The sequence below is a fragment of the Musa acuminata genome, chromosome BXJ1-6 (assembly GCF_036884655.1).
Source record: "Musa acuminata AAA Group cultivar baxijiao chromosome BXJ1-6, Cavendish_Baxijiao_AAA, whole genome shotgun sequence".
NCBI lineage: Eukaryota > Viridiplantae > Streptophyta > Magnoliopsida > Zingiberales > Musaceae > Musa > Musa acuminata.
In genome coordinates this window covers 9,105,098-9,127,561 of record NC_088332.1, presented here as the reverse complement: position 1 = coordinate 9,127,561, position 22,464 = coordinate 9,105,098, and the positions used below count along the sequence as shown (strand labels likewise).

Here is a 22,464-nt window from a genome sequence, read left to right as displayed (position 1 = left end):
AGGCCCCCTTGTTAGTGTTGGGAAAGCAAAGAAAATACAGATAATGGAACAAGATCATGTTCTTGGTATCAGTTACACAAGGAAAGTTTTCCTTTTTCCTTTTGTTTAGAAGAAAAATAAACAGAGTAAACTTGTTTCTGCATGAATAATTAGAGGATTTTTTTTACATCACTTTTGATAATTTCTTGATTCTAATATTATGCTCACTTTAGAGCATCAGCTTAAGGACTTTTGACTCTGTAAAGAATGATCTTGTCTATCACACTCTTCTACCCTTTTCCAGTGGACCATGTGTAATCATTCCCTTTGGTGGTGCTCTAAAGCACCACCTTTGTTTCTTTTTGTTCTACAACATTTTGCTAACATGTTATCCTTTTTAATCTAATGATGATTGTTCTTTCTTTTGTTGTATGCAGATTTAAATTCCATCTCTCTAAAGGTGACAAACAATCACCCTTACAAGTGGTAGGGACATGTGTTCATATCAAGCTAGTCCCTTTGGCAACTCAATTTGTTCAGGTTTTTCCTACTCCACTCTCCACTAATGCTACCTTTGTGTCTTTTTCTCTTACATTATATTCCTTTCTGTTGCTTCCTTTTCCATTCTTTTGTTTCAACAGGATTATTATAGGATCAGGCCATGTTGCTCATAGGTGATTTTTCCCTTGAATTACACACAAGCTTCCGTTTTGGCAACTCCAAAGGTGATGATTTCAGCTTAATCTTCCAAAGAGGTAAATGTGGATTTCCTGTATATGGCTTATGTGCACAATGTGTTATCACTTCTTCTCGTGCATTTTGACAACCTAAATCCTTGATCTGATTAGGTTAGAGTTGATAGTTGTTGGATCACCAAAAGTACTACCCAAGTGTCAGTGTCAGCATCATCCTTCAACCTCTCCGCCGACGATGGTGCGTCCTTCTTCTCAAACAGTGCATGTAGTTGGCGCACATTAAATCCGTCACTGTATCGTGATGGAGAGAGAGATCGTCTTCACACTGTAGCAGCACTTCCATGCCTGTGCGACATTAATTGTCTGGCCGGTCAAACTGCTGCGGTGTCAGGGTTCTCCCAGGGTTCACGTTTTGTTGGCAATCCATCGGTCGGCGATGGGGTTCCGTCGTCTGGTGTGGTTGGAAAATCCTGAACCCTCGGTCGGCCGGCGCAGGAAGTGAGGTCAAATGCTTCCCCTTGGATTTTAATGGGTGCAAGGGGCGGGGGGACCGCCGTGGTCGGTCTGCCGCTGCAGCTCACGAGAGCACTTGGTCAACTTTTCTTTTGGAATCTAAGCAGCAGCCGATTGGCACAACATGGGAGGTCTCAACGTGGGGCAGTCAAGTCAAATCGGGTCAACCACTTCCTTTGTCTTTGGTGCCCACACCTGCGCCGAAAGGACTGTGTGGATGCGTTGGGGAGGACGACGGTAGGCAGCGGGCAGTTCCCAATAAATTCCACTCTTCGCTGTCCCATCACCTCACGGGGGTCAATACTTGCATGTGTGTCGTGCCGTACCGGGAGCCAGCAAAGTCAACAGATGGGAGCCTGTCGCTGTGGCCCCGCCCCTCTCTCCTCTTGCTATTTCACAATCGGCGCTTTGGTCGCTTCTCTCGTCTTCCCCAAATCGATTCTTTTTTGCTTCAAGAGGGACATAAAGATCCGATCTATGCGCTCGTCGTCGCCGCCAAATCTTGGATAAAGGTTTGATCTTGGCGGACGATTTCGCGGAATCGGTGGGGGTTCTCTTTTGGGATCGAGGGTTTTAGCGGTGTGACCGTCTTCGAAATCGCATACTGCGGGATTGGTATGGATGAGCACTTCAGGATTTAGCTGGTGGGAGTATATCTGGGGATTCTTATGGACAAGTTATGCTGCTTCAGTGGTTCCTGCTCTCAGGTGAGAGATCGCTTGACCTAGATTGTTTTTCTTATGCCTTGTTTATGGCATATGGATTCTTGATATGTTGGGCATTGGAAATTTCTAGTTTTAGATTGATCGGAGTTCCATTTCTGTTTCCTTTTCTATCAGTCTTTGACCGGTGGAGTGGGGAAATTAAAGAACAGTTGAGCCCTCTGGTTTTTCTTTTCCATGTCCATAATGTTTCCATCAGCACTGTCTCATATTAGGAATTAATTTCCTTTTGGGACTTGATCAATTTCATTACCTTGTTCAAATAACAGTTCTTCTGTTCTTTATAGGAAGTCCACCCTCGGTTAGTGATTACTCTTTTAGGAACTCACTACATTATCAAACGCTAAGGAAATTTAGAAATATATTTGGAAGAATTGACTCTAGTTTTTCGTTTTGCAGCAAAGATACTCTTGAAAATACGAAGGACAAGAATGTTTGGACTTGAAGAACATTCTTACCAGAAAAAAAGAATTTCCTCAATAATTTGTAAGATTTAAAAAGCTATGGGTGTAGCTGCATTACTTGTTTGGCGAGTTAACAAGAATCTGTTCAGATGCCAACCATCATATAGGATCAATTCCTAGAGTTAAGTAACTACAGGCGGAACTGAAAGTTCAGTAGACTCAAAAGTATAGAATATGTGCATTGAGCTGTCTGATCGGTCATACACTCCGGTTAAAAGTTGAAAGGCCATATAAGAGAGACCCATGACCACTAAGCCTGACGCCAGACTGCAGAAAATAGTTGGTGGTATCAACCCGATGACAATTCAGCATCTAACACTACTGCCAATCTTTTGGCGAGGAAAATTTCGGCTGATTTGGAGCTGCCACAGACTTAAATGTGTAGTTTTTAGATAAAGAGTTTTTGATGTTTTCTGCATTCAATCTCATGCAGTCAAGGTGCATTCAAACTAAATTTTACTCACAATTTTTACTCATGCCATCAAAGTGACAGGTTTTGCTATGAGAAGCTAATTTTTTCTAAGGCTCAAATGAACAAGGGAGCCACTAAAGCAAACCTGAACCAGAGTCAGATATAGAGAAAGTACTGGCATGCACGAGAAAGATATCAGTACAGTGAGATATGCCTATGCAAGCTTTTTGGCTTGTTTAACTCAAAAGATTTATTTGTAAAATTTCATTTTTGTGTCATCTGAAATATGGAAAACGATATTCTAGTTTTTTTTCTAAGGATCAAATAAGCAAGGAAGCAACTCAACATAATCTGAACTAGAATCAGATATGGAAAAGGGGGCAACTAAGTCCAGTTCCTTTTTAGTTCTTTGGATTGTGGTTCCCTTACAGGAGTCATCTGCTCTTGAATAGCATCTTTATACACTAAATGATTTGAAGTAGATACATAATCAGTGCTCTATAAGGATTATGTTCATGCTGTTTTTTTTTTCTATTATTAGAAACTATCTTCAATTTTGTGAAATTAAACTGAGTGTTGTACATATTACCTCTGAGGTTATTCATATTTACATGATAGGATGCTTCTGTTACAATTCTAGTTACCAATCTCTGGAGATTATCATCTTTCATCTTATGTTAGCTCCCATAGACTCGGAAATTTCGGTGCCATCCACCTCATCACGTCATTAGGTTGAAAATTGCTGCGATATAGCTTGCAGGTCATTCTTCAAATGATGCTGGTAAAGGAAAGAGTTCTCTGAGTGGTGTAAAAATTACTTATGGTTTTAGTCTTGTAAAGGGGAGGGCTAATCATCCAATGGAAGATTATCATGTTGCAAAGTTCATCCAGATAAGGGGGCAGGAGCTTGGTCTCTTTGCTATATTTGATGGTCATTTGGGTGATGATGTACCTGCCTATTTACAGAAGCATCTGTTTACTAACATTCTTAAAGAGGTGTGATATGACTTTTTTTTTTTTTTTTCCTTTTCTATGTTTTCTATGATAAAATATCAACTTATAATTATTTTTTTCATGAAAACAAGCAACTACTAGCGAGTAAATTATCTAAATCTATTTTTCTTCCATGATTTAGGAAGATTTTTGGAATGATCCAGGAGGAGCAATTTTCAAAGCCTATGGAAAGACTGACAAGGCAATTTTGTCACAAAGTCCCGATCTAGGACAAGGTGGATCAACAGCTGTTACTGCAATTCTCATGAATGGAACGAGATTGTGGATTGCTAACATTGGTGATTCACGAGCTGTTCTTGCAAAAGGTAGAGAGGTTATACAATTGACTGTTGATCATGAACCCAGCACTGAACGTGGAAGTATCGAGAATAGAGGTGGATTTGTCTCGAACATGCCAGGTTTGTACATTGTCCTCAAGAAGTCTCATACATGCATCCTTTTCTCTTCAAGCCAACTCCCTACAATTTCAACTTTCGATTGCATCTAACTTTATTTACATCTTAGCAACCAGAATGGCTATGAATGAGTAGCTTCTTGCAACTATAAATATTCTGAAAACAATTTACGCCAAGTTCAAAGGATATTGCAAAACCTAATGAATATTTCAACTTGATGAATATAAGGTTTCATGTTGCTACACATGTTCCCTACTTAAGAGCTTATACTTAATCTTCTTACATTTGAAACATGAAAGATGAAACCTTGTTCGTACTATGCATCACTTCTTATCTGAAACCTTGTCTTATTGGCTTTGCCTCCAAAAAGTTGGTACTTTGGGGATAGCAAATGCTTCTATATCATCTCATAGTTTATCTTTCATCCGACATGAGAAATTTGGCTATATTTAGCATCTTTGTGAGACATTAATACATAATTAGGATCTCAGGCATGTTATCTGTGATTTTTTTTTTGTTGAAAAATTGTGCTTTTCCTTATTTTATATGAAACATTCAATCAAATATGCTCGACGCACAACACAGCATACACCAATTTTTTGAGGGTTAAATACACTCACTTATCAAAGGTTGAGGTTTGAAATCTCATCCGACATATTTGAAGGTTGGGATTCGAAATCTCATTTGACATATTTGTCAGCTAGCTTAAGCTTTGACGGTGGACGGTAAAGTCTTTAGATCAAGTTTCATCTTCACCCCTTATCCCTTGCCCAAAAAAAAAAAGAAGGTAAACATGTAATATATTCTTCATGATGTTATCATTTGTATCTGAAACAAGGATCCATATCAGTTGAGACAAATGATGATTGTTATAATATTATGATATCAGGAGATGTACCCAGAGTTAATGGTCAATTGGCTGTTTCCCGTGCTTTTGGAGACAAGAGCCTCAAATCCCATTTGAGCTCAGATCCCGATATATGCTTTGAGGACGTGACTGCTGATTGTGATCTACTCATCCTTGCAAGTGATGGCCTGTGGAAGGTTTGCATCTTAGGCCTTTTAAGCCAGTAATCGAGTACTCCCTTATGTATTAATTAGCTGACCAACATCCAAATACATGGATTTTACCGATCCTGTTTAGGTCATGAGCAATGAAGAGGCAGTCGATATTGCTAGAAAGGCTAAGGATCCACAAGCAGCAGCTAGGCTTTTGACAGCTGAAGCAGTGAATAAAGCTAGCAAAGATGACATCTCTTGCATTGTTGTCCAACTAAGGGCACAGAGGTGTGATGGTTATGGACGACCTTGAGGAAGTCATCAATAGACACATGCAGGATGGCATAAACCTCGAGCTGAATGTGCGCAAAGGTGCAGTCTGTCATTGCCTACCAGATGGTAGGAACTAAATTAGATCTCTTGTGCGGTTCGATTCTTCTGTAAATTGCTTCTTCCTTCATTAGGGTTTGGCGAGTGTGGTATTGTTTGATTTCTTCGGCACATTAGTTAATGAAAGTTTCTCTATGTGTTTGTCAGCACGGAAACCGAGTTCTCAAGATTTGGTTAGATGGCTTTGCCTTCTATTTCTTGGCTACTTGTTAACACTGGAAGCTGGATCATGCTTTGCCTATTCGTTATATGCTTAAAAATGATTGAATTTTCTATTCTAATTTAGTGGATCCTTTTTCTATTCATTCAAGATGCCAAGAAGAGGCAGCTGTGTAATTTGACCTGTTGAATTGATATATTGGTTGTCACCAGAATCAGTGTGTTCATTGTTGTGCCAATGAAATGCAGCTAAAGAACAATGAATCTAGTTTATTGCAGATATCAAATTCTTATGGCTTGTTACTAGAAAGAAATATAGCTATGAGAATGTGGGAAAGCTAAGTGATGTAATTTTTTTATTTAAACAGCATAAATATAACATAAATGTATGTAATCCAAATAGGCATCATGCAGCATCCCATTTTGAATTGATTTATAAGTATTTGATAGGTGTATTATTACTGATTTGTGCTTAAATTATTTTGGATCATGTGGTTCTAGTCCTGTCAAGTTAACATGTCAGTTGTCTGACAAAATCTCTTGTAGCCATAAAATTACATGCATATTACAGAATCTCTCTTCCAACCTCAAATAATTCTTTGCATGAGAAGATCTGCTCTTCTTATTTTTTATAAAAGAATGAATAAATAAATCAACAAACATAAGAATGCATCTGATATTTCCCTTTTTCTTTTCAAAGTTGGCAGGCCTTAGTAGGACCGAGACAAATTGCAGATACAGATGGATCAGCCCTCCAAAGAGGAATTGGTCAACAAGGTATGGTTGCCACTGAGGCTCCACATCAACTTGCATTTTAGTTGGCCTACCACAGGATGTTTCATAGACTTGGCAGGTTATTCTGGTAATTCTCCTGCTAGGAGGATATTAAAGTCTTCCATCTGATGTTGCTATTTAAAGAACAGAAGTTTGACCCTAAATTTGAACTGAAAGAGACAGAAAGAGTTCCAAATCCAGAGGATTAAAAGGAATCTCATGAAGAACAGAAGACAAAAAAAAGAAAAATCATCGAATAGTTAATTAGTGATGGCAAGCACAAGGAAGTGTTCACCATTCCTCGTGACAATTTAATGGATATGATTGGTCAACATAGGGAGGTTCCTCTGAGGAACTTGTTGCCAGATGGTGTGGAAGTTTCCTGCTGAGCAAGCAGAAACAAGTCAAACTTGTAATCTGCCTAAACTTTGAGCTGGTAAGGATACTGATGCAGACTTTGGCTGCTCACTTCAAATGGAATGTAGTTGGGCGTCATCTTTCCTGCCCTTTTCTTCCCCAAGAAAGTCAAAGGAAGTGACTCTTTGGCTGCTGCAGGTTGTCAGTCATATAATATATATATATATATATATATATATATATATATATATATATATAAACCCGTAAAATATTAATTTATAGAAAATTAATCTGATTTATTTTTTAGCCGTAAAAAAGGTGGTCAGATTGATTCTACCTGATCAATCTAACTCATGGAAATTTAAGAAACGATGGAAGTGAATAAAAAATAAAAATAAAAATTGAGATAAATAAATCACGATTCCAAAATAGATGATTTAAACTTCTCAAAACAAAGAATTGAAATCGATAATGATTGATTTTGGAATCAAAATCGATAGATTTCGATACAAGCGATTATGGTTCCAACCACTTAATTTTTATTATTTTAATTAATTTTTCAAAAAAAATAAAATAAAAAATATTTTTTTAATATTAAAAATATTTAAAATTATAGAAATTGACGATCTCAGTTTTCCAAACCTAAGACCCAAAACTGAACCATCCATTGTTATTTCCGATTTAGTTTGAAACCAATAAATCATCGGATCAATTCGGTTTCTATAAAACAACTAGTTAGGTCTATAAATAAAAATATAAAATAGTTAGGTCTATAAATAAAACAAAAAATAAAAATAAATATTCAAAATAAGTAAGTAAGGAGACAGAAAAAGTCTTAAGATTGTCATCAGTCCAACTCTTCATGCTTTTCATGTGTCTATACATGTAGTGTGCAGAGAGAGAGGTCGAGCAAAACGATGAAGGAGGAATGTTCAGAAATTTGATGCCGGCGGAGGAAGATAAAAAAACATGGTGTTATTGAGTCGTCCAACGAGAAGATAAATTAGGTAACCGAAATAGTTGACTTCATTTCTTGATATAAAAATCTAAAGAATTGGTAGTGAAATTGTTCGATTTAATCTTTCTCTCTTTTTTGTTTATTCGTCATATTCTTCATAAATAAAAATATTCCTAACCCTGTCAATTGTAGTTAATGAAAATAATTTATATCATTTAACCCATATATATATATATATATATATATTCCATATAAATGTGTCATTTCATATTTATGGAGCCTTTATTTATCTACTTTTTTTGTGACATTGGTGTTTCTAATGTGCTAATAGCTTGATATCTAATTTATACAAATAGGAAAAAGAAAAACTTAGTAGCTGTTTCCTTCATAGTCAACTACTTTTCTCACACTCAATTACGCTCAAAATAAGGAAGGTCATAAACTTTAAATAATCTCTATAAATAAATATAATTCACAAAAAAAAAATTCAATAAGACACATCATATCGTACATATTAAGTCATGTAAAATAATTTTTCGCTTTCTCTATGTGTCTTTTGTGTTCGATTAGTAATGTTTAGTTTTTTGATACTTCTTGTCCAAACAATTATATCTCTTGTATCTTATTCTTTTTCCTATGCGAATAATATTCAGAATGTGTCAATTATATCTCTCATATCTCTTGCGTCTCATGCGCCCTATATAGATAATAAACATTATTTGATCAAACTTATCTCACATCATTTTTATTTTCTTCAATAAATAGTATGAATATGTAGATGCCTAAAAACTTTCAAACCATCTTTTAGTCATATGAACTCAAGGTAGGTTTAAAGGTAACAAAAATGAATGATTTATATCCATTTCAAGTATTTCTTATTTAAATTAAATATTTAATACTTTAAAAAGTCTTCTACAAATTTAATAAGTTATCTATTATGAAAATTTAAAAAAAAATTCATATATATATTCCAAAAAAAAAATTATTTGCGAAGAAGAAGAACGTGAAAGATTATTTGGCAGCCACCAGCGATCTTTTACTCCCTTCCACACATCGCCACCCACCTTCTGCTCTCTCTCTTCCAAAGATTTGTGTCCATAGAACAAAGCGACTCACACAAAGATCAATGACTCACACAATATGATAGCAAAGATCCTCCCTACTTGAAGAACACAACAAGAACAGAGGAAGATGGAGTCCAAAGCAGACAGAGAGAGAGAGAGAGAGAGAGAGTTTGGGTAAAAGGAGATGCATGCTGAGATCCAAATGCTGCAGCAGCAGCCAAAGGAGACAGAGAGAGAGAGAGAGAAAGGAGATGCATGCTGAGATCCAAATGCTGCTGCAGCAGCCAGCCAAAGGAGAGAGAGAGAGAGAGAGTAGATTCCCGGAAGAAGGCAACTGAGAATTCTCTCTCTATCAGAGCCACCATTTCCTAAACAGCCGCAGCTTCCTCGAGATTTTCAACGTTGAAAGAGAAGAGGTTGACAGCTGTAAGATCGTAATGTGGTAGATTCCAAATAATCTAAATATTTATCACATTATTATTATTATTGTTGTTGTTGTTGATGATGATAAGGAATGTGACCGCAGTATAATTGTATTTCGTGTAGGAATTGGGCCAAATTTACTGAGACGTATATAAGCTCGACCAGAGTCAGTCCGGTTCAGAAGCGGTAAGTCCGTGGAGCCACCGACTCAACCGCACACGTTTCCTGCGCGTCTACAGCTTCCGCAGCCAGCGGCGGCACTTGGCCGCCCACCCGCCCGCCCGCCTATATCTATCCGCTGCCACCACGTTCCCATCGACCCAAACCCTTCTCTCCCAAGCTCCACTGCCGCCGCTCTCCCCCCTTCGTCCCCAAGCTACCTCCTCTCTCTGATCTCTCTACGGCGTCGTTCGTGCGAATCCGGCGGAGTTCTCGGTGGCTTCCTCAGGTACCATCTTTTCCCCCGCGGAAACCATTTGAAACATTGTCTTCTTCGGGTTTCTCCTGATTCCAGTAGTTTGAGTCGGTGTGGAGGGGTAGGAAAGGCTAAAGGTGGGGATTCTTACGAGTTATGGTGGTTCCACTTCTTTGTTGTCCTCTGTTTCAGAGTAGAAACGAAAGGAGGTTGGATTCTTTCTTCTTTGATTCCCGGTTGTCGTGATCTTTCTTTCAAGAAAGACTTCTTTTATCGAGTTCTGTTCGTGGCGAAGGCATCAGAAAGGAAGGCGTTTGTTCCTCGTTCCGTGTCATTTCGGGATTAGAGAAAGAAACGATTTTTATTTACATTGGATTCTGGATCGATTCTTTGTTTGTTTTATCGGAATCTATTCTTATTCGAAATAGTACTACCATCTTTTGTGCTCATTCATCGCTTTGGTTTTCGTAATATTGGGGAAACAATACGTTGCAGTAGGTAAATAGTGATCTTTCTGATAGTTTTGGATCGGTAGGGGAAACAAATCTCCCTTTTCTAGGGTTTTCTTGTGTTCAGATCCCTCTTTCTTCCCCTAAACTCTTTACCCGATCGAACGGGAGAATCTTTTTTGTCTTCTCTGTAACTTCTTGTTGGTGCCACATCTCTGGTTGTGTTGTTGTCTCCTCTGGACCTGGAAAGGAACCATGGGAGAAGCACAAGTTGCGTTTTTTTCCTCTATTGGATTGTATGCTGTTTAGGCTTTACGAGATCTAACTTTCTGCTTTCCATTACATCTCAGGGTTGTCATCAACCATTGAGGGATTCGAAACGGACCACAACTGACATCGAAGGTGTTCTTAGATCACTCTGGCCGTCCCTGAGGTACCATCTCCTTGCACCTTGAGAAAGGTGTGGGATCAGGAGGATGCGCTCTTGCCTCTCTGCTCGACCCCAATCTCCACCGTTCTACTTGTTGGCCTTCTTTGTCGCGTGCTGAAAGGATCTCCTTTCGACAACGGCTAATCCCTGCGATAGAGAACATCTTCATGTAGCTTTGTGCGGAAGGTCTTTGCTGGCTACTATAAGTTTTGGTAGCCCGTCTGGCAACTGCAAGGGAATTTTATTAGGATTGTCTGACTTTGTGGTCTTCTGAGATCAATTCAGTATCGAGAAAGATGGCAAAAATCAGTTGCTTCTCTTTTCTTTTTGCTACAAAGAAGAAGTCGAAGGTAAGAGTCACGTTCTCGGGCTTTTGTTTTTGATTCTCTACTCTTCTAATTGATGCTGACTATACCTATTGACTACCGTTGTTCCTAGGAGTCGTTCAAGGTTGCTAAAAATCTCAATGGCAACGGGGACCTAAGAGTTAATCCTGAGGAATTTGATGACCGATCCATCGAGAATGCTGTAACAGAAGTAACTCCGGGAGAAAGCTTTGCAAAGAATGCAAAAGTGGCGGTGGATGACAAATCGGTGCTAACTGAGGCATCATATGAGGGAAGTGATGAGCATGATGAGGATTTATCTATGAAGAGAGACTTCTCTGACTTTGATCTCCAAGCCTTAGCAGTGGAGAAAGACGACATCGGTTCCAAAGGTTGGGATCAAGAATTGATCAACGATGGGTTGGAGGACAAGTTGGAGAAATTTGATGTGATCACTCCGGAAGCGAGCATACACAATGGGCATGTTAGTGATCCCGGAATGGGGCAGAAGTCAATGTTCTGGGGATCACCTGTGCTGAAGCGCTCATGCTCAAACATTGAGACCATGAGAGTTGGTAAATTGACTAGGTCGCCTACCAAGTCCAATTCCTCCGACGAGGTCTATAACACATGGGGTAATCTTGGTGGTGAAGCAACCGAGGACATTCCTGGCAGCCCATTGTCAGTAATGACCTCAGTCAGCGCAGACAAAGCTTTGCTAAATAAGAGATCTTCGTGCCAAGTGCTTCCATCAAGGAGTACGAAACTTTGGTGGAAGCTTTTTCTCTTTAGCCATAGGAATTGTCACAAGCCTTGGGTTTCAGTGTCACAGAAGATTGCCATCGATGATACATCGAAAAACAATGTTGGTTATTGCTCAGATACACTGAAACCAAACCCTTGTTTTCAGACGAAGAACGAGTCAGACATGGAGCGACCAGAGATTAGAAGTAACGCTGACTTGTGGCCTCAGAATCAGTGGATTGCTTTTTCTGCAGAATCTTCCTTGTTAGATAGAGTTAATGCTTGGGTTCACAGTCTCGAGGGTAGTCCATTCTGCCCAACCGACAATGGTGAAGGGGCAGAAGAGGTAGTGTCATATGCAACTTGTCATGAGGCTGGGGAAACCTCAGGAACAAAGCAATCTCACAATGTCCGGCATGCAGTTGGGAAGGTTATACAGACCAACAACATTATCCAATCACTATGTTCCTTTTCCCCTGTGGCTCACATCGCCGGTCTGGGCTTGAGAGTTATACCAGCAATTTCAGCTTTCAACAGTCTCCGGTCTGTTAATTTATCTGGAAACTCAATAGGTATGAGCCAACATCCTCGGTACTCAATTGGAATATGATTTCTTATATGATGACTGCCCCTTAAACTTATCTATGCACATGGCCTATTGCTTTTGCTGCAGTTCACATTTCTTCAGGATCGCTCCCTAAGAATCTTCATACACTCGATTTGTCTAAGAACAAGATCGCAATAATTGAGGGACTCAGAGAACTAATGAGGCTGCGAGTTCTTAATCTCAGCTACAACAGAATCTCACGCATTGGCCACGGTAAGCAATACCTATCCTTGTTGCTTTAGTTGTTGAACATGCTTCCAGCATTCTTAATAGCTACGGTAGTGTTGATTTGGCATCATGTTAGTTTCCACGAGGAAAGCACTTCTATCTAACCAAACAAATATGCATTTCGGGTCATCTATTGTTGGAAGGAATAATTCAAGTCACTTCAGGTGGATCCATAATTGGAAGTAAATAATACCAAGGAGATTCGAAGTGTTAATTGTTCACTTGTATCATTCAGAAGTTGGTATCCCTTTTTTTCAGTGAGAATTATTTATGATTTTTAGATCATAGATTTCATGACAATAATGTCCTCTGAAGTGAATGATTGATTTGTTTAGCTATGGAGATCCAATTGATAAAGTAACTTCGTTGTGATCGAGTATTTCTGTGGACAATCTGCAAATCCTATTTCTAGGCAATGTGACTTGAATTATTGAACTGCTGAAAAGTATTAGATTAATGTAGCTTCCAAAATCATATGGATTTTCAACTTGATATTGTTGTTGAAAGCATGATGATTACAAAAAGTGATAACGCATAAATATTACAGGACTGTCAAATTGCACTCTCATCAAAGAGCTGTATGTAGCCGGGAATAGGATCAGCTACGTCGAGGGGCTCCACAGGCTCCTGAAGCTCACAGTTCTTGACTTGAGTTTCAACAAGATAATTACAACAAAGGCCTTGGGGCAGCTCGTCGCCAACTACAAATCCCTCTTGGCTCTTAACCTGCTTGGGAACCCAATTCAGAGCAACAACGGTGAAGAGCAGCTTCGAAAAGCCATCAGCAGCTTCCTGCCTCAGCTTATCTATCTGAACAAGCAGTCCATCAAGTCCCAGAGGGGAAGGGAGGTGGCCACCGACAGCATCGCCAAGGCTGCACTAGGGAACAATGGGTGGAGCTCGCGACGAAAGCTAACAAGACGAGTAAGCCAGTTGCCAATCTCTTCAGCCAGGAGCAGGACTGGGGAGGGAAGCAGCCACCGGGGAGTGGGTAGCGGTGGCAGCGAACAGAAGAGAAGCAGACAGAGATCAAAGAGCCGTCAGCACTCAATCTCTACAAAGAAATAGGGGTGTTAAGTAGAAGATTATCTGAATTCAGTTTGTCTGATGAGGTGATATGATTCAACTTCCATCAAGATCGGGTTATAGGAAGTACTAAGTTTGAGATCATTTTACGATATGTGGGTAATTTAAGACAATCTGCTGAGAGCATCAGCAGAAATAAGTGGCTGATTGATTAGAAACCTTAAGATGGATTACCTGATCTCTTCTGTTTTCTCATTGTCTGTGTCGTGATCAAGTCTGAGCAAAGTTTTCTCTTTCGTGAGATGATTGAGAGATTCATCGACCACCTCATACCAATGGAATCAGGTTTGGCTCATCTGTGTCGATGGAATCCAAAGACTTGCATCTCTCCAGAACCGAGTTGATGATCGACCCTGTCATACTTAGGTTCACTAGTTTGCCGAAGAAATTAGTGACTCTAGATCTAATAAAACATTTATTTATATTTTCGTTCTTCATCTACTTCTGATTTGCCTTATTCCTTTTTCGTTCCAATCTCTTCAGCTCTTGTTCTTGTTCTTTTCCAGTTTTATTCTTCTCATCCTTTTCGAACCAACTGGGTTATTTGGTCCTGGCTGATTTTTTATGCAACCGACCTTATACCAGAACCGGACCGGTTGACGATTTATGTATAGTTTCCATCGCAATACTCGTTGATTATACTCTGTTAATACGTGAGAAATAACCCATGAACCCCTCGAGTTGAAAAGCATGGTTCGACGTAGTGCGTTCTTCTTTCTATCCTTGGACAAATCCAAGATGCGCCTGGTTAACGATGCAGACTTCAAAGCCTCACTGCTGGACTTCTCCTTTCGCCCTCTTGTTGTCAAGATACTCGAATCATGACATCAACCCACGAGCCGGCACAGGAAGCATGCATTCACGTACACTAGAGACGTGACATAGGCGTGAGTAATCATGATTCCATACTGCAGTGGAAACATGTATAAAAGCAAAACACCAACCCCGCCATCTCAAGTAACCCTCAAGCCGTACGACTAATCCAAGGCTCAGCGGTTGGGGACAGTCATCGAAAGCAGCACATGTTATCCATCATAAAGCAAACTGGCAGCAGGAAGGTAAAATATAGCCAGCAATCAAGCTATAAAAAGTGAGAGTGACAATGGAAATCTCTTGATGCAGTCTTTGGTCTCGGGTGTATAGGTAGGATTTTCTTTTTCACCCATTAAATTCCAAACTGCAACAAACCTCAGCGATGTTCCCATAACGGTTGCATCAATGACGTACTAGCTAACAAGGCTCGCAACTGATCAGTAATAAGGCCTAAAGCGCATTGGCCTTCTGAATCTAGGCACCTTCCTGTAAAGACATTCAACAAGTTCAGCCATTAGTTTATACAGGTGTCAAGTCTTTGGAAGAACCTCTGTAGCAATAAAGAATGCAGGCAAAGAGGAAAAATGGAGCACCAACCCAAATCCATAAGGGGAGGCAAAGTATGGTGGCATGTAGGGCCTCCTATATGGGTATCCCATGTAGGGATTAAACCGCCTTGGATGGAATTGCTTCATTCCTGGAACATTAGTACGTTTAGCAGCAACCTGCAAAGAGGCATCCCTTTCATTACAAAAAAAAAAAAAAAGAAGATATGAATCTTGATCATTTTCACTTCGAAAAGTAGAAATAAAAAAAAAAAAGATTTGAGTCTAAACAGACTTTGATTTGGCGACCATGCAGTTCGGATTCATTCAACTGAAGAGCATCCTGAACAGCCTCGAGCTCCAGAAATTCAACATAGGCAAAACCCTTCGGCTGACCAAATTTGTCTGTCAGGATGGTAACCCTATTAACCGTCCCACATGATTGGAAATGCTGCTGTACTTCTTCGGGTGTGCAAGCATAATCCACCTGCAGTTTGATACCATTCATTGCTTATAAGAATGCGGAGAGAAAAAGACTTGATCCTCATCGAAACCACTATTCTCATGATAAATAACCAAAACAATAAGAACATGAAACTTCTTCGTGTGTCTAAACTTCAAAATAATAAAAACAATAAAGTTCTACCAAAGCTTCAAATATGAGGTGTTCTCCATATAACCGTTAACCAGAGTACTTTAAAAAGCAGGCCATTTTGCACTCATAAACAGATATTACAGTCATTATTTCTTTAGTCAAGTTTTGATTGATATATACAGGAAATTTCAAGGATTAACTAAGGTAGTCTCAAGATGGTAATCTACTCTCATAAAAGATTACCTCAGCATGTCCACTTATACATCCACAGTCTCAAATAAAACAATGCATTAACCCAAAGTTAATGTTTTTCTGAAGGATTTTTAGCCTACCAATTTCCCATGTTGTTTTTATTCATACGATAAAAAAAAATACTGTTTTAACTAGGAACCAGTGATAAGAAACTCCTAAGAGAATAAATTACTAGTTTACAGCAGAAAGGCTTACATGAGAAAGAAAGACCAAGCTACAAGGGTCATGAGGTTCAGGAATTCCAATAAGATTGAACTCTATCGCCAAAGACTGCTAAAAAAGTTCTTGCACTATCTAATCCCTGATCCAGTCAAATAATGTTGGATTAGTTGTGTGCCAGGGAACTCATGCCTCCTCGAAGACAACTTACATAGTCCATATATTCTTCTTACATGTTCTTCTGAAAACTTCCACTCCTCACTGAACATCATCATAACAAACTTTAATGGTCTTCATCTCACAAATTCATGAGCAACAAGTTTTTCTCCACATTGAACTAGAGATCTCTTACCAAACGCTTTCTATTACTAAGCTCCCTATGACTGGGGTCTATTCCCCTTTGGCATTAGTACACACAATAATTGAGCCATAAGGTATCACCGTCATGTATATTATTTGAAAATACTGGGCACTTTCAAGTTATGCAGAAGCTTCATGACAACCATGCACATCTTATTTAACAGCTAATTTATATTAATTAACCATGATCTGTCATGTACTAACAAAAAAATAATTGCACTTCACATGGAAGATTACTCCAGGTGTTGTTGATAGTATATTTGTCCTAGTTCTAAAGTTTATAGCATGTCTAGTGTTGAGTGAAAAGTGGAACTGTGTAGGTGGCCAACTTGGATTAGTTTGGTGATCACAATCGTGATGAAAGTCACTTCTATACTACATTTCACGATGACTTTATATAACCGATTTGGACTTGGTGACTTGGAGAATGGGAAGCCTAAAGTCCTACATCGGAGCACACACAAACACCCTTCTCCTTTCCTCTGTTCCCTCTATTCTCTTCTAGATTCTATTCATACTTGATGAAGGAGAACAAGTGTGTACCATTAGACACATGATATTATCTTTAACTGTAACAATCTTGATTATCAGTGTCTTCATCATCAATACCATGCATAAACTCTCAGATATCAGTGTTTAACTCCAGTGAAGCTTCTAATGCAACCCATTCACATAGGGAAAAAATGCTGCTGCATTGCTCTATCTGGCATTAGGCTTGTGCCCCAAAATGATATAATTCATCCTTAGACATCATTTCCTTCAACCAATCTCTCATATTCAAGTACGACATTGTAGCTTTTTGCATTTGTCCTCCTTGATCCTCTTTTTCCACCAGTGTTAAGTTTGTGAGAAGACAATTCAGAAAAAATAGATACATTCCTCTTCTGGACAGTAAACATGAGCTTTTCAACATTCACCATGAAATTAGTAGTCAAAAAGAAGGTGAGAGGGTGCAGAACATCTAGCTGATCTTAACCCTGCTATGAGAACTGGGAGCCCATTTCAAAGTCATTTTGTCATGCAATATAGTACCACAATCAGTTAATTTCATTCTCCCTATAGGAAGAGATGTAGTCCATAAATGTTAAAAAATAATCACATAGCCATCAATATTCTTAGACAATATGGCTACTGTCAAGAGGAAAGCAATGACATTGTGGGACACCTTTTTTCATGGAAGAGGAACCATGTAACCATATAACATTCAAAAATATCTTTAACAATCTCAGCCACCAGTCAAAGATAGCTACATGTCAAGTATGCCAATATCAGCAGTCTATTAAGTATGCTACAGGGTGATGCTAGCTCAACAAAATTAAAAAATGACACATTATGGTTTATTTGCTACTGAATGCAAGAAGGTAATCAAGAAAAAAGATGGCATCGATGCTAATAGCAACCAGAAACAAGAGCAAATTCAAAACAAAATAAAAAAAAAAACAAATCCCTTTCAAGAAACCCAAATGCTGAGAATCACTTAATGATTACAAATATAATAGGAATTGAAATAATATCAACTAGAAATAAGAAGGAATAGGTCTGAAAAATGGTTGACAAACATGTTATAGATTCACTAGTTTTCAACCTCTTTAAGTACAGCTTGTACTATTTAAAAACCAGACAAGATTAAGTATAAGCTAAAATGGAAAAAATTTTATCAAAGGCAGGTGTAAGTTAATGAGATGAGGACAGTAGTAGTAGAAGACAAGTACACAAACAAGAGAACAAGAACCTATCAACAGAGAATGCTATCTATCAGTACAATCCAGAGGTCACAAGATGTGAACCAAAATAGTATAAAATAAGGCCACAAGCAAGTAATCAAGAATTTGGACCTCTCACCATTGAATACTAAGCAACATAAAATCCAAAGCTCTTCCAACTCCAACACCAAGAATAAGCAGCCTTCAGCATCTCTAGTTGCATGTCCACAATAGGGTTTCATCATGCCACTAGTACAATGAACTTCATACCACCTGTCCCATTGCCTAACTTCAAATCACCAAGTCATTCAATCTTTTATTCAGACTTCTCCGTGCCAAATATCTATATTTTAACCTCCATTCTTCCTTTTCCTATTCAAAAATCCATAGAATTGCACATAGCACGATTTTTTTTCTTATTTACCTTCTCCCCTTTTTCCACTATGCATTTTTTTTCATTTTTTTTGGCCTATGATTTTCTTCTCTGACTTCTCTCCCAAGAATTTTTTATCTTCTTTCTGGTGACTCTTTTTCTTGATTATAACATAAAAAAAGATTTTTTTCCCTCATTTCTTTCAACTAGAAGCTTATTGTAAATCAGAACTTCCCAGCACCCCACTATTCTGGGTAACAGAGAACTCGCTATGGGAGGAGTGTACCTGCGGCCATTATTAGACATTCTGTTAAGATTTTTCCCAGTACTTGATAAGTAGAGACAGATATGTCTCGATCAATAAAAAAAGATGTCAACTGACCAAAAAGGTAAAGAATTGTTTCCTTCTACTTGATATGGGATCATGCAAAGAAGTCGACAGATTGAATAGGCATTATGTTCAAAGTAACATATGGTGTTGAATGCCAAATGTAAGCATATGCAATTAGCTAGAACAAGAAACAAAGGAATAATCGCCGTGCATTCCAGATTTTATCTGCCATGTGGTTTACCTATTTGGTCGGGTAGGAGTAAAAATAAAAATATGGAATGCTGATAAAGTGGAACAATTTAGATATCATCGAAAATAAGGTATTTTTGATTCATCTCCAAAGAAGAACTATCGATTTCAAAAGGACCAACTTGTGCCAAGAGCCACAAGGTCACACATTTATAGCTGTTAGAAAAAAAAAATGAAATGTTAGATTGAATATCTCATCGGTAACGTTTCTTCCTGGTAGCTGAACTGTAGAGAACTAAGAAACAATGTAAAGCCAGCATGGCGAAACTAAAAGCACTCTGAAAGAAGCACACAAAATCTTGTTTCATCAACTATTATATCATATTCAGAAATGCCAGAAGAAGATTTCAAAAGTAAAAAAAAAATTCTGTCCTCTTAACCAAGTGGAACATTCGGAAATGCCACAGAGGAAGAGAAACTTACAAGAGCCATTGTGAGAATACCAGGATTAGATGTTATACATGTGCAATCGTTATATAAGAGTATCACAAAACCATTGGCTTACAGATCTTATTCACAGGGTTATCATGCTGATAGCTGGAGCTATGAAATACTAAGCCACACTAAAAGTTGGAATGAATTTAGATCTGTTCAATATAGCTGCAAAAGAGTAAAATAATGAAACTCACATTGCCAACAAATACAGAACGAGCATCAACCTCCTCCTTGCTTGCTTGTGTTGCTGCCGAACCTGCAGGGTCTACACATAACAAGATGAAACTTGATTATATACTTTTTTGGAATTTAGTCATATGTGAACATAAAACTAAAAACATCAACTTTAACAAAAAATAAAACATTAGTGTACAACCACCATAAAAGACAATAAAAGGCTAAATACTTATAAAACATTAGTGTATAACCACCATAAAAGACAATAAAAGGCTAAATACTTATAAATGGTTTCTCTGCAAACAAATATTGGTATGAAGTCGCATAAAAAACCCGATAGCCTTCCTACTACTAACTTGAGTTTAAGCATTTACTATGGTAAAGTAATTTAGGGTTCATTATTTTAAAATTATTGGAGACATAATAAAATATTATTTTAGAAAATTATTTATGTGAAACAAAGGTTTATAATTTCGATCCGCACCGATGTACCAACCAATAATCAGTATGGTACGTACCGAGACGTACCAACAGTACACCCAAAAGAATCAAAAATAGCTCCACAAATATCTGAAAAATAAAAAAATATTAGATTAAGGTTTTTAAGTTGAAAATAAATATAAATTTTGTATAAATTTATCAAAAAAATCTAAATTATGAAAGAATAATGACACATTTATTTCGAGCTTTGAGGAGTAATTTTGTAGTTCATTCTAAACCATCCTTTCGTTAATATTGAATTATCTATAAAGAAATAAAATGATTTAAATTGTTAGATTTAAAAAAAAAAAATTAAACTTTAAAATTCAAATGAATCAAATAATCGATCGATGAATATACCTAGTTCTATCACCAAAAAGGACAACAAGACTCCACAAGCAATGGATTGAGGTCTTCGATCCTATGTATTCGTATATCAATTTGACATGTTTGTCGGACCCAATCCTACAATTGATCCCATGATATAGTATACTGATATATCGTATGTCATTAATGCATCAATGTAGTGATAATCGTAATCTGATCGTCGTGAATCACACATGCTCGAGGCGACTACCAAGACAAGTACGATTGTGGTATATATTGGTGCGGAGAATAAAAAATATCAAAACTTCGATCCAAGTGTTAGCTAGGTAAGCGTCCTGCAGTAAGAGTAGTTATGAACCCTGTAGACCATCCCCATGGGGGCGGTGAGGGGAGAGCCCCAACTTTCGCCACCGATATGTTGTTCTATATCATAAGGTCGATCACCGTACTGTTGGTCGGAGAAGTATGACCAACTATCCCCATACTTTTGTTGGTCATAAGATTTTCCATGATACGATGGCTATAAATACGATGAGATTTGCTTTTTGTCTATATTGTGTAGGCTCTGTAGCATCTACTCAAAATCATCCATTGTCTTCCCCTTCCCCTTCCGTGTATAAACTTAATAAGTACCTTATCGAGTTTCATTATCTAAATCTTTGGTGACATATGTAAAAATACTATTTGATCCATGCACTATTCTCAAATTATATAGACGGGACCATCGACTCCCCGGTATCGCTGCCATCATCGGTTGAGATACTATTGTCCACGTCGCTACCATGTCACTGAATTGAGCAGGTTGTTGAATGCGATTGAGGTGTTTCGTCGCCTGACTCGATTCTTTTCAACAATATGACTGATGCCTACTATCTTCCCCTTGATCGATAACAATCGCACTCAGATCGTTACCAACCAGTACAGGTCGGTAACGATCAGATTTCGATCGTTACCATACTGGTCGGTAATGATCAGATTTCAATCGTTACCACTCGGTATAGACCCCGTAATGCCCGATATGGAGTTAGGTTTTGGTATCACTCGATAGGGGAGGTTATGGTACTACCTGATAGAGGGTGATCCACGTACCGAGCCTCTGTCGGATTGGTACATACCGCTCGTACTGGGCAGCATGGCTCGGTACGATGAACCCTGTGTGAAACATGAGTGCCCTAAACTCGAAGTAAGCCATGATACCTTAAATGTTAATATCAAATCACTGTCCCACAAAGTAATTGCCACTATCACTCAAGTGAGTCTCTGTGACTGGTTCACAACTATGTTTAAACTAGCAGCACTTCACTATTACAATCACATAAATAGCTGCTCAATTGCAGAATTAATAAATTTAACTACGGTGACCGAAGACCCTCTAACTTCACTGCAATGTGGATCTAACATCTCATCAACGATACATCAAACCCAAAAGCACCGAGAAGATGGAGCGAAACCTAGCGACGGAGAGGAGATCGGACCTTGGGCGGCGCCCATCTCCTTCTCAACCTTGGCCTGAATCTCCCGGAGAGCGGCGGCCTCCTCCTCCATCTCCTTGAGCCGCTTCTTCATCTCGTCGAGTTCCTGCAACTAATCCAAATCGACAAGAATAGGGGGATTAGGGTTAGGGTTTCAGGGGATTTCTAAGAGTGGGAGAGGATCGAAGAGGTAATGACCTTAGCAGCGTCCTCGTCGGAGCGACCGATGTCTACGTCGGCGTCCATGTCAGCCTCGTCGGGTATCTCGCCGCCATAGACCTCGTGCTCCTCTTCCTCCATTCTTCGTCCCTTCAGTCCCTCATCGCGCTTGCGCACAGTCTCCTCGTCGCCTTTTATAGGCAGCCGTATCCGCATACAAACTCCTATGATTCTCGATGCTCGCATAACGGCCGCTGCGATGATATATCGCTCGTGATAAGTTCCTATGGATTCTCGTTGTTTGCATAACGGTCGCTGCGAGATATATCGGTCGTAATGACAAGTGTTATATTTTTTGTATTGGCCGTTACGTTGCGAGTATCGGATGTCGTCGGACACGATCACCAATTTGTCGGCATAAATGTAGTATT

General features: G+C 38.8%; 3 protein-coding genes across 9 annotated transcripts; 2 read left to right on the top strand and 1 right to left on the bottom strand.

Moving 5' to 3' along the window:
• The first annotated feature begins 395 nt into the window (after window positions 1-395).
• On the top strand, window positions 396-5,732 carry LOC135676079 (probable protein phosphatase 2C 9). 3 transcript variants are annotated; one of them, XM_065186883.1, is made up of 7 exons: window positions 396-519; window positions 621-734; window positions 828-1,894; window positions 3,546-3,781; window positions 3,921-4,197; window positions 5,084-5,238; window positions 5,339-5,732. In XM_065186883.1, exons 3-7 carry the CDS (start codon window positions 1,867-1,869, stop codon window positions 5,504-5,506), a joined length of 864 nt encoding a protein of 287 aa, XP_065042955.1. In that variant the 5' UTR covers window positions 396-519; window positions 621-734; window positions 828-1,866; the 3' UTR covers window positions 5,507-5,732. The 3 variants fall into 3 exon arrangements, with proteins under 3 accessions (XP_065042955.1, XP_065042953.1, XP_065042954.1); XM_065186881.1 differs by having other exon boundaries at window positions 397-519; window positions 3,539-3,781; XM_065186882.1 differs by having other exon boundaries at window positions 448-734; window positions 3,539-3,781.
• A 3,756-nt stretch (window positions 5,733-9,488) lies between these two features.
• LOC135582854 (uncharacterized) lies at window positions 9,489-13,844 on the top strand. The gene is made up of 5 exons (XM_065186880.1): window positions 9,489-9,766; window positions 10,533-10,962; window positions 11,051-12,254; window positions 12,356-12,502; window positions 13,065-13,844. The coding sequence occupies exons 2-5, from the start codon at window positions 10,909-10,911 to the stop codon at window positions 13,583-13,585; spliced, it is 1,926 nt and encodes a 641-aa protein (XP_065042952.1). The 5' UTR covers window positions 9,489-9,766; window positions 10,533-10,908; the 3' UTR covers window positions 13,586-13,844.
• A 794-nt stretch (window positions 13,845-14,638) lies between these two features.
• LOC103987453 (polyadenylate-binding protein 3) lies at window positions 14,639-22,253 on the bottom strand. 5 transcript variants are annotated; one of them, XM_009405763.3, is made up of 6 exons: window positions 22,073-22,253; window positions 21,854-21,986; window positions 19,613-19,683; window positions 15,257-15,448; window positions 15,014-15,141; window positions 14,639-14,902 (listed from the first exon to the last, which is right to left on the bottom strand). In XM_009405763.3, the coding sequence occupies exons 1-6, from the start codon at window positions 22,247-22,249 to the stop codon at window positions 14,854-14,856; spliced, it is 750 nt and encodes a 249-aa protein (XP_009404038.2). In that variant the 5' UTR covers window positions 22,250-22,253; the 3' UTR covers window positions 14,639-14,853. The 5 variants fall into 5 exon arrangements, with proteins under 5 accessions (XP_009404038.2, XP_009404040.2, XP_009404039.2 ...); XM_009405765.3 differs by having other exon boundaries at window positions 21,878-21,986; XM_009405764.3 differs by having other exon boundaries at window positions 21,854-21,980.
• Window positions 22,254-22,464: the final 211 nt, after the last annotated feature.

Excerpts from the sequence above, each read along its gene's own strand:
- LOC135676079 (XM_065186881.1), top strand. The coding sequence starts at position 1,856 with ATGGACAAGTTATGCTGCTTCAGTGGTTCCTGCTCTCAG. Across the intron at positions 1,895-3,538 it reads TCAGTGGTTCCTGCTCTCAG|CTTGCAGGTCATTCTTCAAA; the intron begins GTGAGAGATCGC and ends GCTGCGATATAG. Across the intron at positions 3,782-3,920 it reads TTACTAACATTCTTAAAGAG|GAAGATTTTTGGAATGATCC; the intron begins GTGTGATATGAC and ends TCCATGATTTAG.
- LOC103987453 (XM_009405763.3), bottom strand. The coding sequence starts at position 22,249 with ATGCGGATACGGCTGCCTATAAAAGGCGACGAGGAGACTGTGCGCAAG. Across the intron at positions 21,987-22,072 it reads CCGACGAGGACGCTGCTAAG|TTGCAGGAACTCGACGAGAT; the intron begins GTCATTACCTCT and ends GATTTGGATTAG. Across the intron at positions 15,142-15,256 it reads TGCATGGTCGCCAAATCAAA|GTTGCTGCTAAACGTACTAA; the intron begins GTCTGTTTAGAC and ends GCCTCTTTGCAG.
- LOC135582854 (XM_065186880.1), top strand. The coding sequence starts at position 10,909 with ATGGCAAAAATCAGTTGCTTCTCTTTTCTTTTTGCTACAAAGAAGAAG. Across the intron at positions 10,963-11,050 it reads CTACAAAGAAGAAGTCGAAG|GAGTCGTTCAAGGTTGCTAA; the intron begins GTAAGAGTCACG and ends CGTTGTTCCTAG. Across the intron at positions 12,503-13,064 it reads AATCTCACGCATTGGCCACG|GACTGTCAAATTGCACTCTC; the intron begins GTAAGCAATACC and ends TAAATATTACAG.